Source organism: Prionailurus viverrinus, chromosome B1 (genome assembly GCF_022837055.1).
Source record: "Prionailurus viverrinus isolate Anna chromosome B1, UM_Priviv_1.0, whole genome shotgun sequence".
In the NCBI taxonomy this organism is placed as follows: Eukaryota; Metazoa; Chordata; class Mammalia; order Carnivora; family Felidae; genus Prionailurus; species Prionailurus viverrinus.
Window position 1 is genome coordinate 114,617,041 of NC_062564.1, and position 22,882 is coordinate 114,639,922.

Below are 22,882 nucleotides of genomic sequence, written 5' to 3' on the forward strand. Positions count from 1 at the left end.
ATAGATTTGGGGAGACTGAAATTGGTATAGGCCAAGACCCACGTTAAAGACTTGGTACAAACAAAATTGTTGCCTTACATCCTGAATTTGAAGTCATTTGAATTGGAGCTAATTTGAAGTTTGCCACTGATATTTATAAATACCTTGGTGGTAAATTCGGAACACTCTAAAAGAAATGTTCCAACTGCCGAGAACACTAATAATACAAATTTTGTTAACACTTTTAAAATGTATGTAATTAGGGCTCATAAAATAAAACTAATTAGAAATAATTATCTCAAATATTCTTATTTATATATTTAAGTGGACAGTGTAAAAGATAAGACTCCCAACATTCCAGACCAGACCAGAATGGCAATTCCAAAAGAAGACTTACATAGCCATATATAATGACTCACTATTCCCTTATTTATCACCACTAATTTTACCATATTTACTTACCATTGACCTCAACCTTATTTTAGCAACAAAGTTTTACTTTCTTCTTTTTTTTAATTAAAAAATTTTTTTAAATGTTTATTTATTTTTGAGAGATAGAGAGACACAGAGCTCGAGTGGGGGAGGGACAGAGCAAGAGGAAGACACAGAATCTGAAGCAGACTTTAGGCTCTGAGCTGTCAGCACAGAGCCTAATGTGGGGCTCTAACTCACGAACCACGAGATCATGACCTGAGCTGAAGTTGTGTGCTCAACCAACTGAGCCACACAGGCGTCCCATGCTTTCAAATAGTTACCACTCAGACACTGATACTGATACCTGAACAACAAATATGTCCATTAGTTATTAAATTGTTAGCTTGGTGCAGCTGGAAGCAGCAAAATGCCATTGTAAAATACACTTTAATTCAAATAATTCATTAATTTTTATTGTTGTCTATCTTTTTTGTTAATACCAGTGAAGCTTTTTTTTTTAACTCTAAAAGCAAAATAACTTAAATATTGACCCAGCTTTGATTTTAAAAGTTAGCAATCAAAGAAACTTTTTCTTAATTTGTAATGTTTTGACCTAGAAAAGAACCATGGCTCCTAAATCTTGAAATACTATCTGGGTTTACTATGGTTGCCCACGTTTTTCTTCAAATGCAATCCATATTTGCAGTGAAGAGGATCCAATTCAGAAAAGAAGAGTGGGATTTCAGTCAGAGCAGAAGAAAACACCTGCCATTAATCCCAAGAGCACAAGTGGGGTCTGGAGCGTCCGAAGCAGCCGCCACAGCTGTGAATGGAGGTTGACCTCTGCTTCAGTTCTGTCTTGAGCTGGCAGGTGCCAGGACGCCATTCTGTCTGCTCAGAAACATCCCCTTTTGAAGCAGCAGTATTTATTGCTCAATTGTGAATGCAAATTTTTATGTGTTCGTGAATTAAGGATCCTTATATATGGCAAGCTGTCTAAAGAACTCTAGTTGACACACGTGGCTTTGGCATTAATAATTGGACTTTGGGGGAAAAAAAGTCATCTCTGTTCCCCACTGTAAAATTGTTTTAGAAAAGCTTTGACCTCAAACATGTCATAGAACCTAATAAAGTGCCTTTAGAGGACTGGTACAATGAGAGGCTTGGCCCCTGAAATCTCACCAGCAAAAGTAAACTGAACTGTAAAGAGAAGCTTTTGGGGGAGGAAGGGGTGGGAGTCGGGGAAGGGTTCCACAGTAACTGTAAGTAATCTTACAATAGCTCGATTTTCAAGGGAATGTTTCTTAATGCTAGTATTGGGAAGTATTTAACTGTGGCACTGGGCCATTAAGCTTTTACAAGACAGACCATTGAGGTTTTCTAAATCAGCCTCTCCCACCATATCCTCCACCAGTGTCTAGAACATTGCCAAACTCTCTATAGACATTTGACAAATGTATATAAAAATCAAAATAGAATTAAATAACATACAATTTAAATCAAGACTAGAACCTCCACTGTACTCCTTAAACTTGATGGTAGGTATCCTCTCATTCTTGTTTTGGGTTTCCTTTGCCCCACCCAAAATAAAACTCTGCTTGCAGGAGCACTAGAGAACATTATATGTGTGTTGAAAATGACCAAATAAATTCTTTAAACTTAATTTTGCAGAGGTAGACACACAATCTATACCAATTACTCATTACTTAACTCACTGAAAACGTTAATAAAATATTGAAATTTTACTGAAAACATAAAGAAAAATAATTTTCTTGGTTTCCCTTTGTTTTTAATGGCAAAATTATTGGGGGGGGCGGAGACAAGAGTTTGTTTCGTTGATTACATTACCTTAGCTCCCTCTCTCCCTCCCTGACCCTCCACAATTCCTCTTTTTCTCATTCAAACTTGAGATCTTGGGGCCAACTGCCCAGGACACTGTGGGAAATGCAATTGGGAGGCATTTCAGAAGGCATCTGTCGAAGGCAGTCACATGGTCATCATTCTTTCTGAGAATCTAGTTCTAGAGCTATGTCTTATCATCCTAACCTAGTCACACAGACTAGGTTAAAGTCCTGGCTAACTCACTTGCAAGAGACCTAACCTTGATAATCTTTGGGTTTTATTTTTGGCATCTATATCATAACACTTCACTGGATAGGGAGAAGATTAAATACAGTAACAGGTGAAAGTTCTTTGTTGATGGTAAAATATATAAATCATAAGACATTATATTACTGTTATTATTAATTTCATGATAACCTCATAGCTGTTTCCAGAAGTGTCACAACTGAGAGTAGGAATTTGGTACCGTGTCTCTGTAGCTGATACTTAACAGGAGATATTTTAGCAACAGATTATTCCTACATTTTCACCTGAAGGGACATAGGAGTCTCTACCAAGACTTAGGATGGTACTTTGCCAGCACCTTGGCTGTGCTTCCAGTCTGGACTTGATCCTTGTCTCCCAGCCCTGCTAAAGGTGAAGGTGAGAGATTGAAGGTAACTGTGAAATGCACCAATTCCTCAAGTAGGCTGAGCCCTGAAACATGACTTCATCTTTAAGAGCTAGGGGGGAAAAAAGTATTGATGCCTCTAGAATTAGCATTTCCTGCTGGTGTATTTGCCCAAAGGTAAAGAAGATCTCCGTGTGGCTTAGGAATAGAAAATCCTACAAAAACCACATCTATATGACTATCTGGTTTATGACAAAGGTGACACTATACTACAATGGGGAAAAGATGCATTTTCAATAAATGGTATTGGGTTAATTTGATATTCACATAGGAGAAAAAAAGTATCTTGACTTTGACCTCACATCATGCTCAAAGTCAGTTCCCCACGAATTCAGATCTGAGTGTGAAAAATATTCTATTTTTTATTTTTTTAGTTGTTTCTTTTTCTTCAGTTTGGGCACAGTGCCATCCCAAACAATATAAGTTTAACATACAGTGTTATATTAGTTTCAGGTATACAATATAGGGATTCAACAACTCTGTATATTACTCACTGCTTATCATGATAAGTGTACTCTTAATCCCCTTCACCTATTTCACCCATTTCCCCCCCTCCCCACACATACACACTCACCTGTCTGGCAACCACCAGTTTGTTTTCTATAGTTAATCCCAAGCAGGCTCCACACTGTCAGCACAGAGCCTGATGTGGGGCTCAATCTCATGAATTCTGAGATCACGACCTGAGCTGAAACCAAGAGTCAGATGCTTAACCAACTGAACCACCCAGGTGCCTCTGTTAGTTTTGTTTCTTAAATGCCACATATGAGTATTTGTCTTTCTCTATCTGACTTATTTCACTTAGACTCATACCATCTAGATCCATCCATGTTTTTACAAATGGCAAGATTTCATTATTTTTATGGCTGAGGAATATTCCATCTCTTTGTTGTTTATCTTAATTAAAAAAAATTTAATTCTAGTATACAGTGTTATATTAATTTCAATGAGGCTTTGGCTTTTAGAATAAACGTAGAAAAACGTCTTAATGACCTTGGAGTAAGCAAAGATTAAGAAATCTTTGGAACACAAAAAGAGATAACTATAAAGAGGAAAATAATGTTAAATTGAGTTTGTTAAAATTAAGAACTGCTGTTCGTCAAAGCTGTTGTTTAAGATAACATAATCACAACACACAGAGTGGGAGAATATATTTGCAATAAAAAACTGAAAGAAGAGTCATTTTCAGAATGATGTAAAGAACTCCCACATCTGTCTCCATATAGCTATATCTATCTGTATCTATCTATCTATATAGAGAGTGTATATATATATATATATATATATATATATATATATATTTGAGTCTGTTTTTTTGTCTGTATTTTTTCTTGTTAGTTTTATTTCTTTTTTTTTTTAAGTTTATTTATTTATTTTGAGAGAGAGAGAAAGAGAGAACCAGCAGGCAGGGCAATAAAGAGAGGGATAGAGAGAGGGACACTCTAGCAAATCTAAAAGACAACTCAACAGAAAAAGGGCAAAAGATGTGAATAGATACTTTATGGGTAAGGATGCAAAAATGGACAATACATGCATTAAAATGAGTTCAACTTATTAGTCACTGGAGAAGTACAAATGAAAACACTGTGTGAAACTACTATGCCTCCCACCAGAATGTCTAAAACAAACAAACAAACAAAGATGGAAAATACCAAGTATTGGCTATGATACAAGGAACTGAAATTCTTGTACATTGCCGATGGTAGTGTAAATTGTTAGAACCACACTGGAAAACTATTGTCAGTATCTACTAAAACTGAACATATTGGGTATTTCTACAACCTAACAATTCCACTTCTAAATTTACACCCAACAGAAACGCATACAGTTTTTAATCAAAAGACTTAAAATAGGATGTTTATAGCAGCACTGTTTTCAGTAGTCAAGACCCAGAAAACAAATGTCTACCAAGCAATAGGATGAACAAAAAAATTATGGTTTATTCAACACAATGGAATATCATAAAGCAGTAAGAGCAAGTGATCCACGGCTAAACACAAAATTACGCATAAATTTTACACATACTAAGCAAAGAGGTCAGACACATACTGGTATGATTCCATTTACATAAAGTACAAAAACAAACTATTTTGTCAGAGGTCAGAAACAGTGGTTACTGGTGGTTGGGGTAGTGACAAGAAAATGTCACCACAGACCCTTTTGGGTTTCCTTACCTGGGCTCTACTTGCATAGGTATGTTTAGCTTGTGAAGATTTATTCAGCATATTACGTACTTATGACACATGTACTTTGTGTACTTTTCTGTGTGTGTGTGTGTGTGTGTGTGTGTGTGTGTATACAATGGTATAGTATATGTACTATCCTGTATAATATACTGTATATATAATAACATAGGTATTATACAATTTTCACATTGCAACCTTCTTCCAGTTATAGTTTAGAACTCAAAATTCCCTGAGAAACCTCATTGTCAAGTATACTTATGTGCCCTTTGCATGAGTCTTGCAACTAACCAGCTGATCTGTTCAAGCTACAGTTTTTTAAAATTTATTTAAAATTGTTTTTTCTTCTTTTTTAGGGCCCTCCTGGTCCAAAAGGTGATAAGGTAAGAAATTGTATAGCAGAAACAAATTAAGTTAGTGGAAATCCACTGGTATGATCTATGCTATGTTATATTTTGGTCTTTTTAATGAGCGTCCCATACAGACTTTATGCTAAAACTGTCTATCATCTCATCTTCCTACTCTACAGGGAGAACAAGGTGACCAGGGACCTCGGGTAAGTTGTATTCTTCCAATCTTGGGCAGAGAATTGGTTTTCAGCTCCAAACTTATTGAATTAAAGTAACCCTGGCTTTATAACAACCTTTGTATCATGGTTTAGTAATAGCTGGCAAAAATATCATACCACTTGTAACTGAAATAGCCTTAATAATCACTAATGGGTATATCCTATAGCATTACATTAATTTGATACTGTAAACAGGTGACTGTACGGTAATTAGCCCTGCTTATTTTAAAGGCCAGAATCACTACTTAAAAGTCAACAGCAACCACCCATTCAATGGCTATTGGGTCCTTCAGATTTGCATGCATTGTTTTGCAATATAGAGGCCATTTGGATTCCTGTTGAATTTGGCCCTTCTTCTGCAGTTAAACTTTGTGTGCTATTGCATAAATATGTTATATTACAGATGAAAATATTAATTCATTTTATATTTTTATTCTTCATCAAAAATTTGAATAATATTTGAGTTCCTTATTTTTATGGATTTTTAAGCAGATAAAAGGTGAAATATGATTTAACATTCCGGGGAGGAGGGGCATTCTTTTATTCTTCTCAAACGTGGCTTTTTTAACCATTATAACACACTGGTGAATGCTTTGTTGTTACCTTGGTAGTGCCAAGTACTCTGCTTCACATCTGTGCCTTATTACCCAAATGTTCAGACATACTGTTCCAATGATGTAGTGGCTCCGTTCAGACATACCTCTCAATTTTCTCATGTCACTATGCACAAAAGCGAGCATTTGGTTGAAGAGTCATTTTTTACAGTGGAAAAGCACATTTAAAACTTTCAGGTTGAAAACAGAAACTGTGTAGATTTTTGTGTAAAGTTCACTGTGTGTAGACAATTATTGAATTCATTTATACTGCAGTAGGGGTTTTATTGCCAAAGAGGTAGTTGATGCAAACTTGAAAAGTTTGTAGCCTTACCTTCTCATGTTTACTAAATTAGATAAAAGCTATACTATGACTTACTTTCCTTTCCATTTTTCAGCTGTTTCTTTACAGAATAATAACGATTGTGCCACAGAGCATTTTGTTTCTCATGGCAATTATTCTAGCTGATGACTAGATTCAAGCTAAAAGCTCATGTTAGTGGTCAAGGAGATTAAACATCATGATATCTGTCCTGGATGTGAATGGAATAAAATTCTCATAACCTTAAGTGATTAACATACAGCCACTTGTTCTGTATGTGGTGATTATTTCTCATGGCATGTCTCCATGTATTGAGTATCATTTCTTTCTACACGCAATATCAAAATCACTCAACTTGCCCTTTCCAGGTAAGGGGGAAACTGTTTCCATTCTGAGAAATCTTCTTTTGGCAAAGGAAGTGAAGGGGTGGTTCACAGCTTAGCTGTCATCAGTATGCACGCAGTCCTCATTTTCAAAAAGGTGTGTTGGCTTTCATCGTTCCAAAAAGTGATGATTGATTATAAAGCTAGGCCAAATTTTCAGGGTGAAACCTGAAACCATGTGAAATTCACCTGGTTTCATGTTGCATTACAAACTAAGACTTGGACCACGTTCCTTGCAAGTTTGGCCAAAGTTCATGAACTACTTTGACGAACCCAGACTGCCTTTCATAGCGATTTCAGCCAGTTTTCACACTGACTGAGGCCAAGTTTCACACGATTCAGGGACCATTTAGCATTTCAGGTGGAAAGCGGCAAAAATTGATCCCATTTTCTCCAAGATTTTGCTTTTTATCAAAGGAATTTGGATTGAACTTATCATGCAGGGTGAATCTTCATGGGTAAAAATCTAAATGCCCTAGAAAGTATATGTGAAAGAGAATGAGAACCTACCAAATTGCCTGTCTTTTCTCAGATTCCTAACTTAGAAACAAGACAGGTCACATTCAATGCTCTCTGAAAAATAGATACTACTTTCTAGTAAAAAAGTATTAGCTACTTATCAGGAAATTTATCACACAAAATAGTAAAATGAAGGCTTTATACTTCCAGAAAATTTGAAAGTAAGTTAGAACTGGAAAAGTCTTCAATAGTAATGAAAATTAACTTTGGCCATATCCTCTATAGGCACACTATTCCAGCTGATGCCCATGGAGGCTCTCTTTTCTAAAATGTAAATCTTTGTATTTCAATACCCTGTCCATTTTTATCCTATCAAAGCTTTTGAATTCAACTTTTTACCATTTGTTGCAAGTAATTTATTTATTTCCATAATTAACTTAACGATATGACCCTCTATCATTTCAGTTCTTTGTTAGCTCACCTATTGTTAAGGAATTTCTACTGTTTCCTTGAATATGGGCTTTTTTTTTTTTGTCTTTTTGGTTCCCCAAGTGTCCAACAGGAATATATTAGGCCACAGGAAAAAATTTGTCTTTTTGGTTCCCCAAGTGTCCAACAGGAATATATTAGGCCACAGGAAAAAATTAAAGACAATATAGAAATTAAGAAGGCAAAACTATTTTGAAACACTTGTACATATGTTTAGCAATATACATTGAACATCTGTTATCTTCAAGATACCATGCTTAATACTATAGAAACTATAAATGGGTCTACTTTCTCTCTCTTCTACCACCACCGAATTCAACCTGCTATTATCTCATGTTCTTGACTACCGTCGCAGCTTTCCAAGTAATCTTGCTTCTTCTTTTGACCCTGTATAATCCCTTTTCTACACAGCAGCCAGAGAAATCATTTTATATTGTAAATCAGATCATGTTACTCCCTGTTTTAAACCTTAGAGTGAAATCCAAACCACTTTTCTTGGCCTGCATGGACTGTCAAGATTTGGCCCTTGCCCACCTCTATAACCTCATTTCACACCATTTCCCTTCCCCACACTGTGGTCCAGCCACATACTCCTCTATGTGTTCTTCAAACACATCACACTCACTCCTAACTTGATGACTTTCTCTTTGCTGTGACTTCTGGTCTTCTGGTGATTGGGTTCTTTTTATCACTGAGATTTCATCTCAAATACCTTTTTGGGGAGAACTTCTTTCCCCAAGTATCCAATCTAAATCTGAGATTGTCCTATTTTGTGTATTTATTCACTTGCTTGTTATCTGCAAAACATGCCCCTCCATTTACATAAATTCCACGAGAGCAAGGGCTTGGTCTATCTTGTTCATACCACCATCACCTAGAACAGTAAGGACTCAATAAATATTTGTTGCATGTTAGAATAAAATATTATTACATCATTAATGCCCTCAAGGAGCCTATAATCTCATGGGTGCCTGAATAAGAAAACTATGTGGTTGTATAAGTCTTAAATAACTATATCAAGAGATGCTAGGTAAGTGAACATTCTTCCATTTTAAATAATCATTGGATCCTGGAAGTGGTGACACTTGAGCTGGGACTTGATAAATGGATAATCTCTAGAAGAGAAAGGGAAGAGGAAGACCTTACACCTTCCAGATAGAAGCAATAGGACAAACAGTATTACACAAGTGGGAAATGACAGGATTTATTTAAGGACAATAGTATTTTATTTGCCAAGAGTATAAGTTAAATATAGAAAAATTACATCATGTAAGGCTGGATTTTTTAAATTAAAGCTATACTATGGAGTATTTTGAATGTGTAAGTGTGATGGGCAAAAGGAGACATTGAAGATTTTTTAGCACATCATTTGATTATAGTACCACCAGACTCTATGGTGTTACTACCAGATGTTCTTTATGAAAATTTACTTGATGATGGTATCTTGTATAAAGTAGAATTGGAAGAGACTGAAAGGACCAGGAAACAGTTGGTCATCCAGGACAAGGTCATAAGAGCCCAGGTTGTCAGCATAATGTCCAGTCCTCAGAGGGGATGGGCTGGCTCAGTCTGCAACATTGAGTATTATTGGTGGGAAGGGGCCACACTAAGCAGAAAGCTCAGTGTCAGAATGAGAAACTCAGTAGCGGGGAGGAGCTATGTTGGTGAGCCAAAGAAGAAATTCCAAAGGAGTCACCAAAATATGAGAGAGAGCTCCATGTTTTTTATGGGGCCTACCTATAAGTTTATTTTTCTCATATAATGAGAAGTTCAGAGAAGGCAATTGATGGTATTATTTATATAATTCAATGATATAACTATGGAAGTCTCTGTGAATCTCTTGACTTTTCCTTCATGATTGTAAGAAAGCTCCTTCAAGTCCAGCCATCACATCAGTATCAGCAAGGAAAATATAGGAAGAGGAGTCTGTATAAGAAAACAGAAATTTTCCCATGAATTTCATAGCAGACTTCAGCTCGTGTCTTATTAGCCAGACTGTGTCAGATAGTTACCTCACAGCTGGAAGTGAACCAAAGAGAATGGGCTTGAAAAGGAAAGTTGGGTCATCTTGTAACCAAACCAATGTGAGTTTTCTCCTTAGTGAGTTACAGTTAGAGACTATACCAGGTGGAATACAAAGGAAACTTTATTTGCAGCAAATAAGGAGATCATAAGGAATAACTTCCAAAGCGTGACTTCCTGAGCAGGGATGAGTGGGTTCCTTTTATTTAGGGTTAGGATGAATATTCAAAAGGAGAGATTTGTCATCACATGTAAAGGTGGGCATAAGCTTGAGCAGGCATACTTAGAAACCATGTCTATACATGCATCATACAGTATGTTAATGAAACTTGTACTCCTCCTTGGGCAGAGATTTTTAATATTATAATGAGGTGGTGGTAACTATTGGGGAAGAGGGAGGGGCTATGGGCATGCTCTAAGAGCAAGTATAAATTGGATGAGGTCTTGGGCTCATTATTTCTGCAGGGCCTTGCTTGTTCATAGACTGGAACCATATGAGTTGATGTTGAGTCCAGGCATCTGTGGAGACTGCTAGTGGATTTGTTAGCTGAGTCTGATAAGACATAGTAGCTGATTAGGGAGAAACAGTTCTCTGAAAAACAAGCTTTAGCCTTTCTGCTAGTTCCAACTTCATTAACCCTATGTGGCACAGTTTCAATCTCACCAATAGGGTTTGCCACAAGTGCCAAGCAAAAACTCAAAGAGTGAAAACCAGGGATGACATTAATAGAGGAGAAATTAAGAAGAGAGAAATCTTTAAGCAGAAGGTGAGAGATGAATTCAATCTATATTGGATTTACATCCAAGGTTGGTGATCATTGGTGACTTGTGGCAAGATCAAGTTAAAAAAAAAAGCAGTCAGGGAATAAAACAGGAAGATACTGAAGTGAAAATTCAACACAAATCTTTTATTTAGATGTAGGGTCTGATGTTGAAAAAGGGTACAAAGATAGGGCTGAAGTTTCTGGCTTGATAAAATTGGTCAGAAGACAGTCAGAAGTATAAATAAGTTGAATTTTAGTTATGTTGAGTTTGTGATCTTGATAAATTATTTTGCTGGGATAATGTAGCAAACAGTTGGAAGCATGAGACTGGAAATATGAGGTGGTGCCCTAACTGTTACGTAGCTGAACAGTCGCAGAGTGAGAACTGAAACTGTGGAAGTGGAAAAATAGTGAGTGAGGGAGTGAAGTGAGTGAAGGGTGCTTGGGTGGCTGAGTTGGTTAAGTGTCTGACTCTTGATATTGGCTCAGGTCATGATCTCCGTGGTCGTGAGATGGAGCTCTACATTGGGCTCTGCGCTGACAGCCTGGAGCCTGCTTGTGATTCTCTTTCTCTCTCTCTCTCTCTCTCTCTCTCTCTCCCCTTCCCCTACTTGCCGTGTCCCTCGCTCTGTCTCTCAAAAATAAATAAAAAAAAAAAAAAGAAAAACCACATTTAGGGGCGCCTGGGTGGCTTAGTTAAGGTCTTAATCTTGGAGTCGTGGGTTTGAGCCCTGTGTTGGGCTCTGCACTGGGCGTGAAGCCTACTAGAAAGAAAGAAAGAAAGAAAGAAAGAAAGAAAGAAAGAAAGAAAGAAAGAAAGAAAGAGGAAAGGAAAGGAAAGGAAAGGAAAGAAAAGAAAAGAAAAGAAAAAAGAAAAGGAGAGAAAGGGAGAGAGAGAGGGAGGAGAGTGGGAAGGAGGAAGGAAGGAAGAAATATCCACATTTAACAAGTGGGACAAAGAAGGAGAATCAGAAAAGAGTGAGAATTCAAAAGCAAAACTAGGACACTACAATGTTTTAACACTAGAGGAGGAACTACTTTAAAAAAAAAGTGGCTAATGAAATGCTCTTAATGAAAGGAAAGTCACAGGGTTGAGGTCTATGAAAAGCTTTTGATCTTGGTGTTCTGGAGTCCACACATATTAAGGGAGTACATTTTGTTAAGCAGTGAAAGTCAGATTGTAAGACGTTAAAAGGTAAATGGTAGGAAAGTTGACTATCTTTGAATACTGTTGATGGAGTATGATTTAATGCAGAAGAAAGTGGGCTAACCTTTTTGGCATGAGCTTTCTGTCAGTATACGTTGAACCAATTTTGAGCTTACAATTTTAGGTATAATGTAGCAACCGTAGATATCATTTGTTTTTATTCTACAAGACACCGAGTGTTAGATTTCCACAGATGAATGCATCCTGACGTTAGAATTGCACTTTCTTCCTTGCTTCCTGGGGAGATGTCATTACAGATTTGCCATTAATCTTCAGTACATTTGTGCAAACATCGCTCTTCAGCAGTTAGGCCTTTGAGCTGTATGGTGGGGCTGGTGCTTTTTCTGTGGTATCAGTCACCAAGTCTGGGCTCCATTTTCTTCATTTCATCCTCCTAAGTTTGTATCATAGAGTTCTGAGGCTATGACGTCACCTGTATTGAAACAGAGGTTGGAGACCTGCTTTAAGGAAGTGGAGGGGCATTCCTAGACTGAACAAACATTGGACCAGGACCAGGAAGTAGTATTTCATGCATCATAATTATAATTGCTAATTATTTAGCCTTACAACTTGCTGAACACCTTTGTAGGCAAGTTACACACATCATCTCTAAGCCTTACTACAGTTCCTCAAGGTAGGATAAAGGAAGGGAGGAAAGGTAGGAAAAATGCATGCAGTGGATTTGAGATGATTCCATCCACATGGGCTGGGTTCAGGCTGGACAGGGACCAAATTCTAACTCTGCCATTATCTGTCCCTATGATTATAAGGAGCATTAGATAAAATAATGTATAAAAAATCTATAGCAGGTCCTCAACAGATCACAGATGATCATTCTATCCATGTATCACGTGAAGAATCTGGGGTGAGGTCACTTGCCCAAATTCACATAATTTGTAGGTGGGAGAAAAATGGATTCACACCCAGCTCTCTTGGCCCCTAGTTTATATCTTTCCCAGTGGATCTTGCCTGCTCCCCTATCAACAAGGTAGTTGTTATAGTCATCAACCTCAATGTGAAACAACAGGGATTACTATCTATGGCTCAAATAATAACACCAGCAATAATGATAAAGTAATCTTATTCATCTCTTAAAATACACCAACCATTCTGTGAAGACATATCTTATTTCAATGACCCTATGAAATAGCTGCTTTCATTTTTTCCATTTAATAGGTGAGGAAACCAAGATTTAGAAAGTTTAAATATTTTGTCCAAGATAACAGAGTCAGTCAGTGGCAGAGCTAGGATTTGACGCTAAGTGCTTACAGTTTACATTTTCCATATATTTTCTCATTTATCCTCAAAAGTAATTCTGTGAGTTACTTTTTTTTTCTGATGAGGATTGAGCTCAAGGAGGTTAAATGACTTGTGCAAGTCATTTTTACACACATCGACCAAAAGATGATGCTGGGAGTCAAATCCAGATTTTAAGTTCTGCTTGCTATCCATGATAGCAAGCTGCCTTCACACGGCTGCTAGGACCTTTTCAACTTTCAACTTGTGAATGAGAGCGAAAAATCTGGGGAACACAAATGCAAAAAGGAGCATTTTTTCTTTGCCATCAGTCTTTACAATTCATGCACTGTTGGCCCTCCAAAAAACAAATGAATGAGTGAATGCCCCATATCCATACCCTAGAACCTCATGCAATATAAGGGAGCAGGGCAATGCTGATCTCCAGGCAAATGACATCAAAATACCCAGTTACCTTCGTGTAATACGATTTTTCTTCGCAACTCAATGGCACCAATTTGAAAATTGTATCAAGATCCTGGAATATTTGTTATTGATTTTTTTCTTTAGGATAACTAATCAGATCAATGAAGTCTGTTTTCTGCTCTTCATAATGCTGTGTTCACATGTTGTACAAGGTATTTTGTTGATTCTGCTTTTATTCTGACCCTCTTTTTCCAAAAGATTGCATTGTATTTCTTCATCAGTCACAGAACCTGAATGTCAAGTGTAAAAGACTTAAGACTTTCAAGGCTTTTCCCATTGTTGTCTGCACCCATTACTACCACCACCATCACTCTTCAAAGAGGACTTCTTGTTTGCCCAGTTCTTAAGGGCTGCTGCCCTTGTCATGAACTACAGCCCTGGGAATCACAGTGGTACTCAAGGCTTTGATGTTAATGGCTCATATTTCTTTTCTCTATCTTAGTGACTTAAAAACATATTTTTAAAAATAAGCAAAAGTGTTTTAGTGTGTAATACTGTCTTTCTACATTAGGGTACTATGCTGCTCTGAAATTGTGGCAAATTTACTAATCAAACTTAGGCAATAAGATGAACAAACATCATGATGTTATCTTTTGACTATGTATTAATCTTCTAATCAGTTGGCTACCATCACCTTGCCAAATAACACAGAGCCCTGATAAGTAAAGATTTAGTGGTTATTGGTCTCAATATCATCAGCCAACAGCTGGTTTTAAATGAGTCCTGAGCTCTCACAGTTTCAGTAAGCCACCCAAGAGCTCCGTTTAACTATTTTCATAAAATTTGTTCTCTTCCCAGTGTATTCAAGTAAATTTTCATAACAACTGGGACTACACAAAACTGATAGCATCTTAAAAACATCTTCAGCAAGACAGATTAAGTTCCAGAAAAGGAAAGCATTTAGAAGTTTATTTTATTATCTTAACCTTTGTTGACTTGAATGATTAAACAGATTCTTTGGCTCTGCTAAAACATTTAGGCCTGGATATTAATTTGATGTCCTTATTTACTTAACCCTTGCCTTTCTCTTCAGCCCTAATGAATACACTACTCATTTGGTACTGAATGTATTGCCTGTGAAAAGGGAAGGGATATAACACAATGGAAAGAAATAAATTGTGAGAAAATTGTTTTAATGCTTTCCAGATTCAGCAGAAGTTGGCATGGAAACAGAAAGCTCATTAAAATTTGCAAATGTTCTTGTATTTTTTATAATCAGAGTTCTCTTTTCAGGTTTCTCTGTCATACTTCAAACCACTAAGAGTTAGTATTGAATTAAACCTAGAAACATTTGTAAATGTGTCCTAATATGGGTCAATTTAAAAAAATAAATTATTTTTGCAAACAATTGTTGATATGTAGACAATATTTCCCTTGGAATTCAGTGTTGTGAATTATACCTCCATTATTGCTTATGTGGCTGAGCCCATCAAATAAGAAAAAGAAAACACTTTAGGTCTTGTACATTTTTGTCTAATGTAAAAAATTATGTAAGCAAACCTATAAATAGAGTAATCCAGTGGGGTAGACTTTTATACAAAGTGTTTGGAACTAAAAGTGAACAATTTGCAAACCCGTATATTAAAACAACAATAACATAGTAGTGTAAAGCTTGAGAGTTGAGCCTTTAACTGAAAATTCTATTAATGACCACAGACGTATTAAAATAAAATAAAAATCCAACCTGAGGCATATCCTCTGACAAGGAATTCTGGGGAATGATGCCAACCAGTTTAAATACCCATGGATTTTCTTTCAGTGTTTTTAATGCAGAGTGACCGTCACAATAAAATAATTATTCATTCCATTTTATGAAGTAAAAGAAAGATTTCATTTGCCCACAGTCTTGTACTCATTGCTTATATCAACTGCAGTAGCCTCCTGTTTACTTTTGTACATGATTTATTTATCTGGATATATACCTTTCAATCTTTTCAGGTCAATGTACGCCATTCCACATTTTTCTTAAAAATGAGTGAAGGGCTGCCTGGGTGGCTCAGTCAGTTAAGTGTCCGACTTCAGCTCGGGTCATGATCTTGCAGTTCATGAGTTCGAGCCCTGCATCGGGCTCTGTGCTGACAGCTCAGAAGCTGGAGCCTGCCTCAGATTCTGTGTCTTCTTCTCCCCCTGCTTCTCTCTCTCTCTCTCCCTCTCTGTCTCTCAAAAAGAAATAAACAAAAAAAAAATGGGTGCAATGAAAGATTTTAGATAAAAGAGAATACATGTATATATATTTAACATTCCATTTATATTTTTGTTTGTATTTTTATAAGTGCTTCCAGATATTTTCTAAATAAAGTAAAGAATTCCTTGATACATTAATGACCTTCTCTCAAATACAAAATTAAACATGTTTTATTATTTTTGTCTTACAAGTTAATTTTCACCTGAATTCAAATGTAAGAGTCTTATGTTTATTAATCCACATAATAGGGAGCAATGGTTTGCATTTATGCCTGCAAGTGAAGCATATAATAAAATGTGGAGGCAAAATAGATTTGTGGTTGATGACTTTCAATATTATATAAGGAAGAGGAAGTAAGCCTTTAGGTGAATATATTAAAATCTATATTTGATATGGACAAAAAATTGAACATACTGCTGTTGGTAATATCTATGAATAACGAGCATATTGCAAATAGGAAATACAGAAACTGATGAGCAATTTACACTAACAAAATCCAACACAATTCCCACCCTTCTTTTTCCATCACTTCCAAATGCAGAATTATAGTTGCAACAAAAATGTTAATGAAGTGGATTCACCAAATAGAAATCAAGGAAGTATGAAACAGCAGGTTTTTAATGGTGCATAAGGATTTGCAGAAGGGACTAGAATATAGGACATTATTTTTGATTCTCTCCTTCAGAATGGGGGGGGGGGATAATGGCTTATGCACTGACAGATCATGTGTAGGGAGAACAGGTCCTGTAGGTCTGAATGAGATGAGCCTCTGGAAAGTCATTTAGTGCCAGACAGCAGCATCCTTTCATAAGCATACTTGCACTAATGTGTCCAGCAGCTCCTTGTACCAGACATAGCCTGTAAATCACAAGTGGCAAACAGGACTGGCTTTGTAGAAAAATAAGTCAGTATAGTGACTTTGGAGGGAGTCAGGAAGCTTTGATTTTCATCTCTTAGAAGTCGGTTAAGTTTTGTTTTAAAAAATGTTGATATTCAGAGAAACCTTTACTGATCACTAGTTTTTTACATATTTTTCCCAAGTAAGCTTTTGAATGATTTCACACACAATGAATAATAAAAATAGTAGTAAGAATAGCAATAGTAATAATGTAACATTGTTGTTTTTGTAGTTCCGTATGCCAAGAAAACTGGGCAGTCTTATCGTGCTTTATTCGTTTGTGAGTCTAGCATGAATCTGTTAGTCAAGGGACTTCAGTGGTGGAAAAGGTGGTATCCAAACCCTCTCATGTAGCGTTCAGAACATCAAAGAAATAGTAACATGGGACATTCTTTCCAGGACAGGAAGTTTAGTTAGCTGCAGACCTGAAAGAATGCATTAGAATTAAGAATGAAGATAGAGAAAGTATGGTAAGTAAGCAATAGGAGAGGGAAATTGATGTGGTACAGTGTCAGTGCTGTTCTGGTGTGAAGCCTGTGTACTGTGATGGGATGTGAAATAAAGAAGAAACTCACTACAACCCTAGGAAGTGCAGGCGAGGAACAGGTGGTAATTCCTGCCTTGTTCCCATGTCTTCAGAAGAACTTATCAGTTTGAACATTCTGAGTGTATTGGCAAGTAAGAAAAAAGGCTGGATGAGACACCACCAAATTTTTAACTAAGATGACATTCCATTGTGGGTTATTTTTTAAAAATTTCTTCATTCCTTGGACCTTTCATCAGGCTTATTTTCAGAAGCTGAGTTAATCTGTTTATCTAGACTGTTAAAATTGTGGCTCAACCTCGAAATATCTCACCCAACTCTTGAGCCCATTGTGACTTAGAGGAAGTCATCATGGTATGAGATTTCCGGGATGGCTGAAGGGAAATTCTCCTGCTGGTGAGGTAGGAAGTACGGAATGAGGCGTGTGACTCAGGGAGCCAGGCAAACGCAGGGCACACCAGAGAACCTTCTAAAATATGCCTAGTTACTAAGTTGCATAGGCTGTGTTATTTTGTCCTTGTCGAGGTTTATAAGTTGTTTCTCTTATTAAGAATTATCAAACACTTGCCTTTTACACAGCCAATTGATTAAAAATATCACACTGCATATCACTCTGTATGTAGGTGTTTATATATCAATTTTCATTTAAGAATTGTTCTGTCTATAGAGATATTTTATATACATATATAGCATGTGTGAATATTCACTTAAAATTGCAGTTGCCTATACTGTCTTTATGAAGTATAGATTATTATTCACATGTAAGATCTAAATACATTCAAATGTGAACCTACTCTTTTTTATACTCTAATTCTTATTAAGAAAAGGTGGGTAATGGCCAACAGACACATGAAAAGATGTTCAACATCATTAATCCTCGGGGAAATGCAAATCAAAACCAAAATGAGATAATCACCTCACACCAGTTAGAATGGCTAGTATAAAAAAGACAAGAAATAACAGGTATTGGTGAGGATGTTGACAAAATGTAACCCTTGCACAGTGTTGGTGGGAATGTTAATTGGTGCAAACACTGTGGAAAATAGTATGGAGGTTCCTCAAAAAATTAAAAATAAAAATACCAGATGATTCAGTAATTCTACTACTGGGTATTTATTCAAAGAAAACAAAAACAGTAAATCAAAAGGATTTAAGCACCCCTATGTTTATTGTGGCATTATTTAAACTAGCTGAGGCGAGTTGCGGCAAGATGGCGGCTTAGGAGGACGCTGGGCTCACCGCACGTCCTGCTGATCACTTAGATTCCATCTACACCTGCCTAAATAACCCAGAAAACCGCCAGAGGATTAGCAGAACAGAGTCGCCGGAGCCAAACGCAGACGAGAGGCCCACGGAAGAGGGTAGGAAGGGCGGCGAGGCGGTGCGCGCTCCACGGACTGGCGGGAGGGAGCCGGGGCGGAGGGGCGGCTCGCCGGCCAAGCAGAGCCCCCGAGTCGGGCTTGCAAAAGCGGAGGGGCCTGACGGACTGTGTTCCCACAACAAGTGTGACTTAGCGTCTGGGAGGTCAGAAATTAACAGCTCTGCTCGGAAAGCGGGAAGGCTGGAGGACAAAGGGAGGGAGAGCTGCTGAGCCCCCTGACAACAGAGCTCAGTTTGGTGGGGAACAAAGGCGCTCGCCAGCGCCATTTCCCCCGCCCATCCCCCAGCCGAAATCCCAAAGGGAACTGGTTCCTGCCAGGGAACTTGCTCGCTCCGCGCAAACACCCAACTCTGCGCTTCTGCGGAGCCAAACCTCCAGCAGCGGATCTGACTCCCTCCCGCTGCCACAGGGCCCCTCCTGAAGTGGATCACCTAAGGAGAAGCGATCTAAGCCTGCCCCTCCTGCCCCCGAGCACCTTGCCTACCCACCCCAGCTAATACGCCAGATCCCCAGCATCACAAGCCTGGCAGGGTGCAAGTAGCCCAGACGAGCCACACCACCCCACAGTGAATCCCGCCCCTAGGAGAGGGGAAGAGAAGGCACACACCAGTCTGACTGTGGCCCCAGCGGTGGGCTGGGGGCAGACATCAGGTCTGACTGCGGCCCCGCCCACCAACTCCAGGTATACACCACAGCACAGGGGAAGTGCCCTGCAGGTCCTCACCACGCCAGGGACTATCCAAAATGACCAAGCGGAAGAACTCCCCCCAGAAGAATCTCCAGGAAATAACAACAGCTAATGAGCTGATCAAAAAAGATTTAAATAATATAACAGAAAGTGAATTTAGAATAATAGTCATAAAATTAATCGCTGGGCTTGAAAACAGTATACAGGACAGCAGAGAATCTCTTGCTACAGAGATCAAGGGACTAAGGAACAGTCACGAGGAGCTGAAAAACGCTTTAAACGAAATGCATAACAAAATGGAAACCACCACAGCTCGGCTTGAAGAGGCAGAGGAGAGAATAGGTGAACTAGAAGATAAAGTTATGGAAAAAGAGGAAGCTGAGAAAAAGAGAGATAAAAAAATCCAGGAGTATGAAGGGAAAATTAGAGAATTAAGTGATACACTAAAAAGAAATAATATACGCATAATTGGTATCCCAGAGGAGGAAGAGAGAGGGAAAGGTGCTGAAGGGGTACTTGAAGAAATCATAGCTGAGAACTTCCCTGAACTGGGGAAGGAAAAAGGCATTGAAATCCAAGAGGCACAGAGAACTCCCTTCAGACGTAACTTGAATCGATCTTCTGCACGACATATCATAGTGAAACTGGCAAAATACAAGGATAAAGAGAAAATTCTGAAAGCAGCAAGGGGTAAACGTGCCCTCACATATAAAGGGAGACCTATAAGACTCGTGACTGATCTCTCTTTTGAAACTTGGCAGGCCAGAAAGAATTGGCAAGAGATTTTCAGGGTGCTAGACAGAAAAAATATGCAGCCAAGAATCCTTTATCCAGCAAGTCTGTCATTTAGAATAGAAGGAGAGATAAAGGTCTTCCCAAACAAACAAAAACTGAAGGAATTTGTCACCACTAAACCAGCCCTACAAGAGATCCTAAGGGGGACCCTGTGAGACAAAGTCCCAGAGACATCACTATAAGCATAAAACATACAGACATCACAATGACTCTAAACCCGTATCTTTCTATAATAACACTGAATGTAAATGGATTAAATGTGCCAACCAAAAGACATAGGGTATCAGAATGGATAAAAAAACAAGACCCATCTATTTGCTGTCTACAAGAGACTCATTTTAGACCTGAGGACACCTTTAGATTGAGAGTGAGGGGATGGAGAACTATTTATCATGCGACTGGAAGCCAAAGGAAAGCTGGAGTAGCCATACTTATATCAGACAAACTAGACTTTAAATTAAAGGCTGTAACAAGAGATGAAGAAGGACATTATATAATAGTTACAGGGTCTATCCATCAGGAAGAGCTAACAATTATCAATGTCTATGCACCGAATACCGGAGCCCCCAAATATATAAAACAATTACTCATAAACATAAGCAACCTTATTGATAAGAATGTGGTAATTGCAGGGGACTTTAATACACCACTTACAGAAATGGATAGATCAACTAGACACACGGTCAATAAAGAAACAAGGGCCCTGAATGAGACATTGGATGAGATGGACTTGACAGATATATTTAGAACTCTGCATCCCAAAGCAACAGAATATACTTTCTTCTCGAGTGCACATGGAACATTCTCCAAGATAGATCATATACTGGGTCACAAAACAGCCCTTCATAAGTTTACAAGAATTGAAATTATACCATGCTTACTTTCAGACCACAATGCCATGAAGCTTGAAATCAACCACAGGAAAAAGTCTGGAAAACCTCCAAAAGCATGGAGGTTAAAGAACACCCTACTAGCGAATGAGTGGGTCAACCAGGCAATTAGAGAAGAAATTAAAAAATATATGGAAACAAACGAAAATGAAAATACAACAATCCAAACGCTTTGGGACGCAGCAAAGGCAGTCCTGAGAGGAAAATACATTGCAATCCAGGCCTATCTCAAGAAACAAGAAAAATCCCAAATACAAAATCTAACAGCACACCTAAAGGAACTAGAAGCAGAACAGCAAAGGCAGCCTAAGCCCAGCAGAAGAAGAGAAATAATAAAGATCAGAGCAGAAATAAACAATATAGAAACTAAAAAAACTGTAGAGCAGATCAACGAAACCAAGAGTTGGTTTTTTGAAAAAATAAACAAAATTGACAAACCTCTAGCCAGGCTTCTCAAAAAGAAAAGGGAGATGACCCAAATAGATAAAATCATGAATGAAAATGGAACTATTACAACCAATCCCTCAGAGATACAAACAATTATCAGGGAATACTATGAAAACTTATATGCCAACAAATTGGACAACCTGGAAGAAATGGACGAATTCCTGAACACCCACACGCTTCCAAAACTCAATCAGGAGGAAATAGAAAGCTTGAACAGACCCATAACCAGCGAAGAAATTGAATCGGTTATCAAAAATCTCCCAACAAATAAGAGTCCAGGACCAGATGGCTTCCCAGGGGAGTTCTACCAGACGTTTAAAGCAGAGATAATACCTATCCTTCTCAAGCTATTCCAAGAAATAGAAAGGGAAGGAAAACTTCCAGACTCATTCTATGAAGCCAGTATTACTTTGATTCCTAAACCAGACAGAGACCCAGTAAAAAAAGAGAACTACAGGCCAATATCCCTGATGAATATGGATGCAAAAATTCTCAATAAGATACTAGCAAATCGAATTCAACGGCATATAAAAAGAATTATTCACCATGATCAAGTGGGATTCATTCCTGGGATGCAGGGCTGGTTCAACATTCGCAAATCAATCAACGTGATACATCACATTAACAAAAAAAGAGAGAAGAACCATATGATCCTGTCAATCGATGCAGAAAAGGCCTTCGACAAAATCCAGCACCCTTTCTTAATAAAAACCCTTGAGAAAGTCGGGATAGAAGGAACATACTTAAAGATCATAAAAGCCATTTATGAAAAGCCCACAGCTAACATCATCCTCAACGGGGAAAAACTGAAAGCTTTTTCCCTGAGATCAGGAACACGACAAGGATGCCCACTCTCACCGCTGCTGTTTAACATAGTGCTGGAAGTTCTAGCATCAGCAATCAGACAACAAAAGGAAATCAAAGGCATCAAAATTGGCAAAGATGAAGTCAAGCTTTCGCTTTTTGCAGATGACATGATATTATACATGGAAAATCCGATAGACTCCACCAAAAGTCTGCTAGAACTGATACAGGAATTCAGCAAAGTTGCAGGCTACAAAATCAATGTACAGAAATCAGTTGCATTCTTATACACTAACAATGAAGCAACAGAAAGACAAATAAAGAAACTGATCCCATTCACAATTGCACCAACAAGCATAAAATACCTAGGAATAAATCTAACCAAAGATGTAAAGGATCTGTATGCTGAAAACTATAGAAAGCTTCTGAAGGAAATTGAAGAAGATTTAAAGAAATGGAAAGACATTCCCTGCTCATGGATTGGAAAAATAAATATTGTCAAAATGTCAATACTACCCAAAGCTATCTACACATTCAATGCAATCCCAATCAAAATTGCACCAGCATTCTTCTCGATACTAGAACAAGCAATCCTAAAATTCATATGGAACCACAAAAGGCCCCGAATAGCCA

The 22,882-nt window shown here is 37.9% G+C and overlaps 1 protein-coding gene across 1 annotated transcript in view; it reads left to right on the forward strand.

The window, feature by feature from the left end:
* COL25A1 (collagen type XXV alpha 1 chain) overlaps window positions 1-22,882 on the forward strand; it is a 471,130-nt gene that overhangs the window by 308,165 nt on the left and 140,083 nt on the right. The window contains exons 6-7 of the mRNA XM_047856433.1: window positions 5,445-5,471; window positions 5,618-5,644. Of these exons, the coding sequence (XP_047712389.1) occupies window positions 5,445-5,471; window positions 5,618-5,644 (54 nt within the window). The remainder of the gene's footprint in view (window positions 1-5,444; window positions 5,472-5,617; window positions 5,645-22,882) is intronic.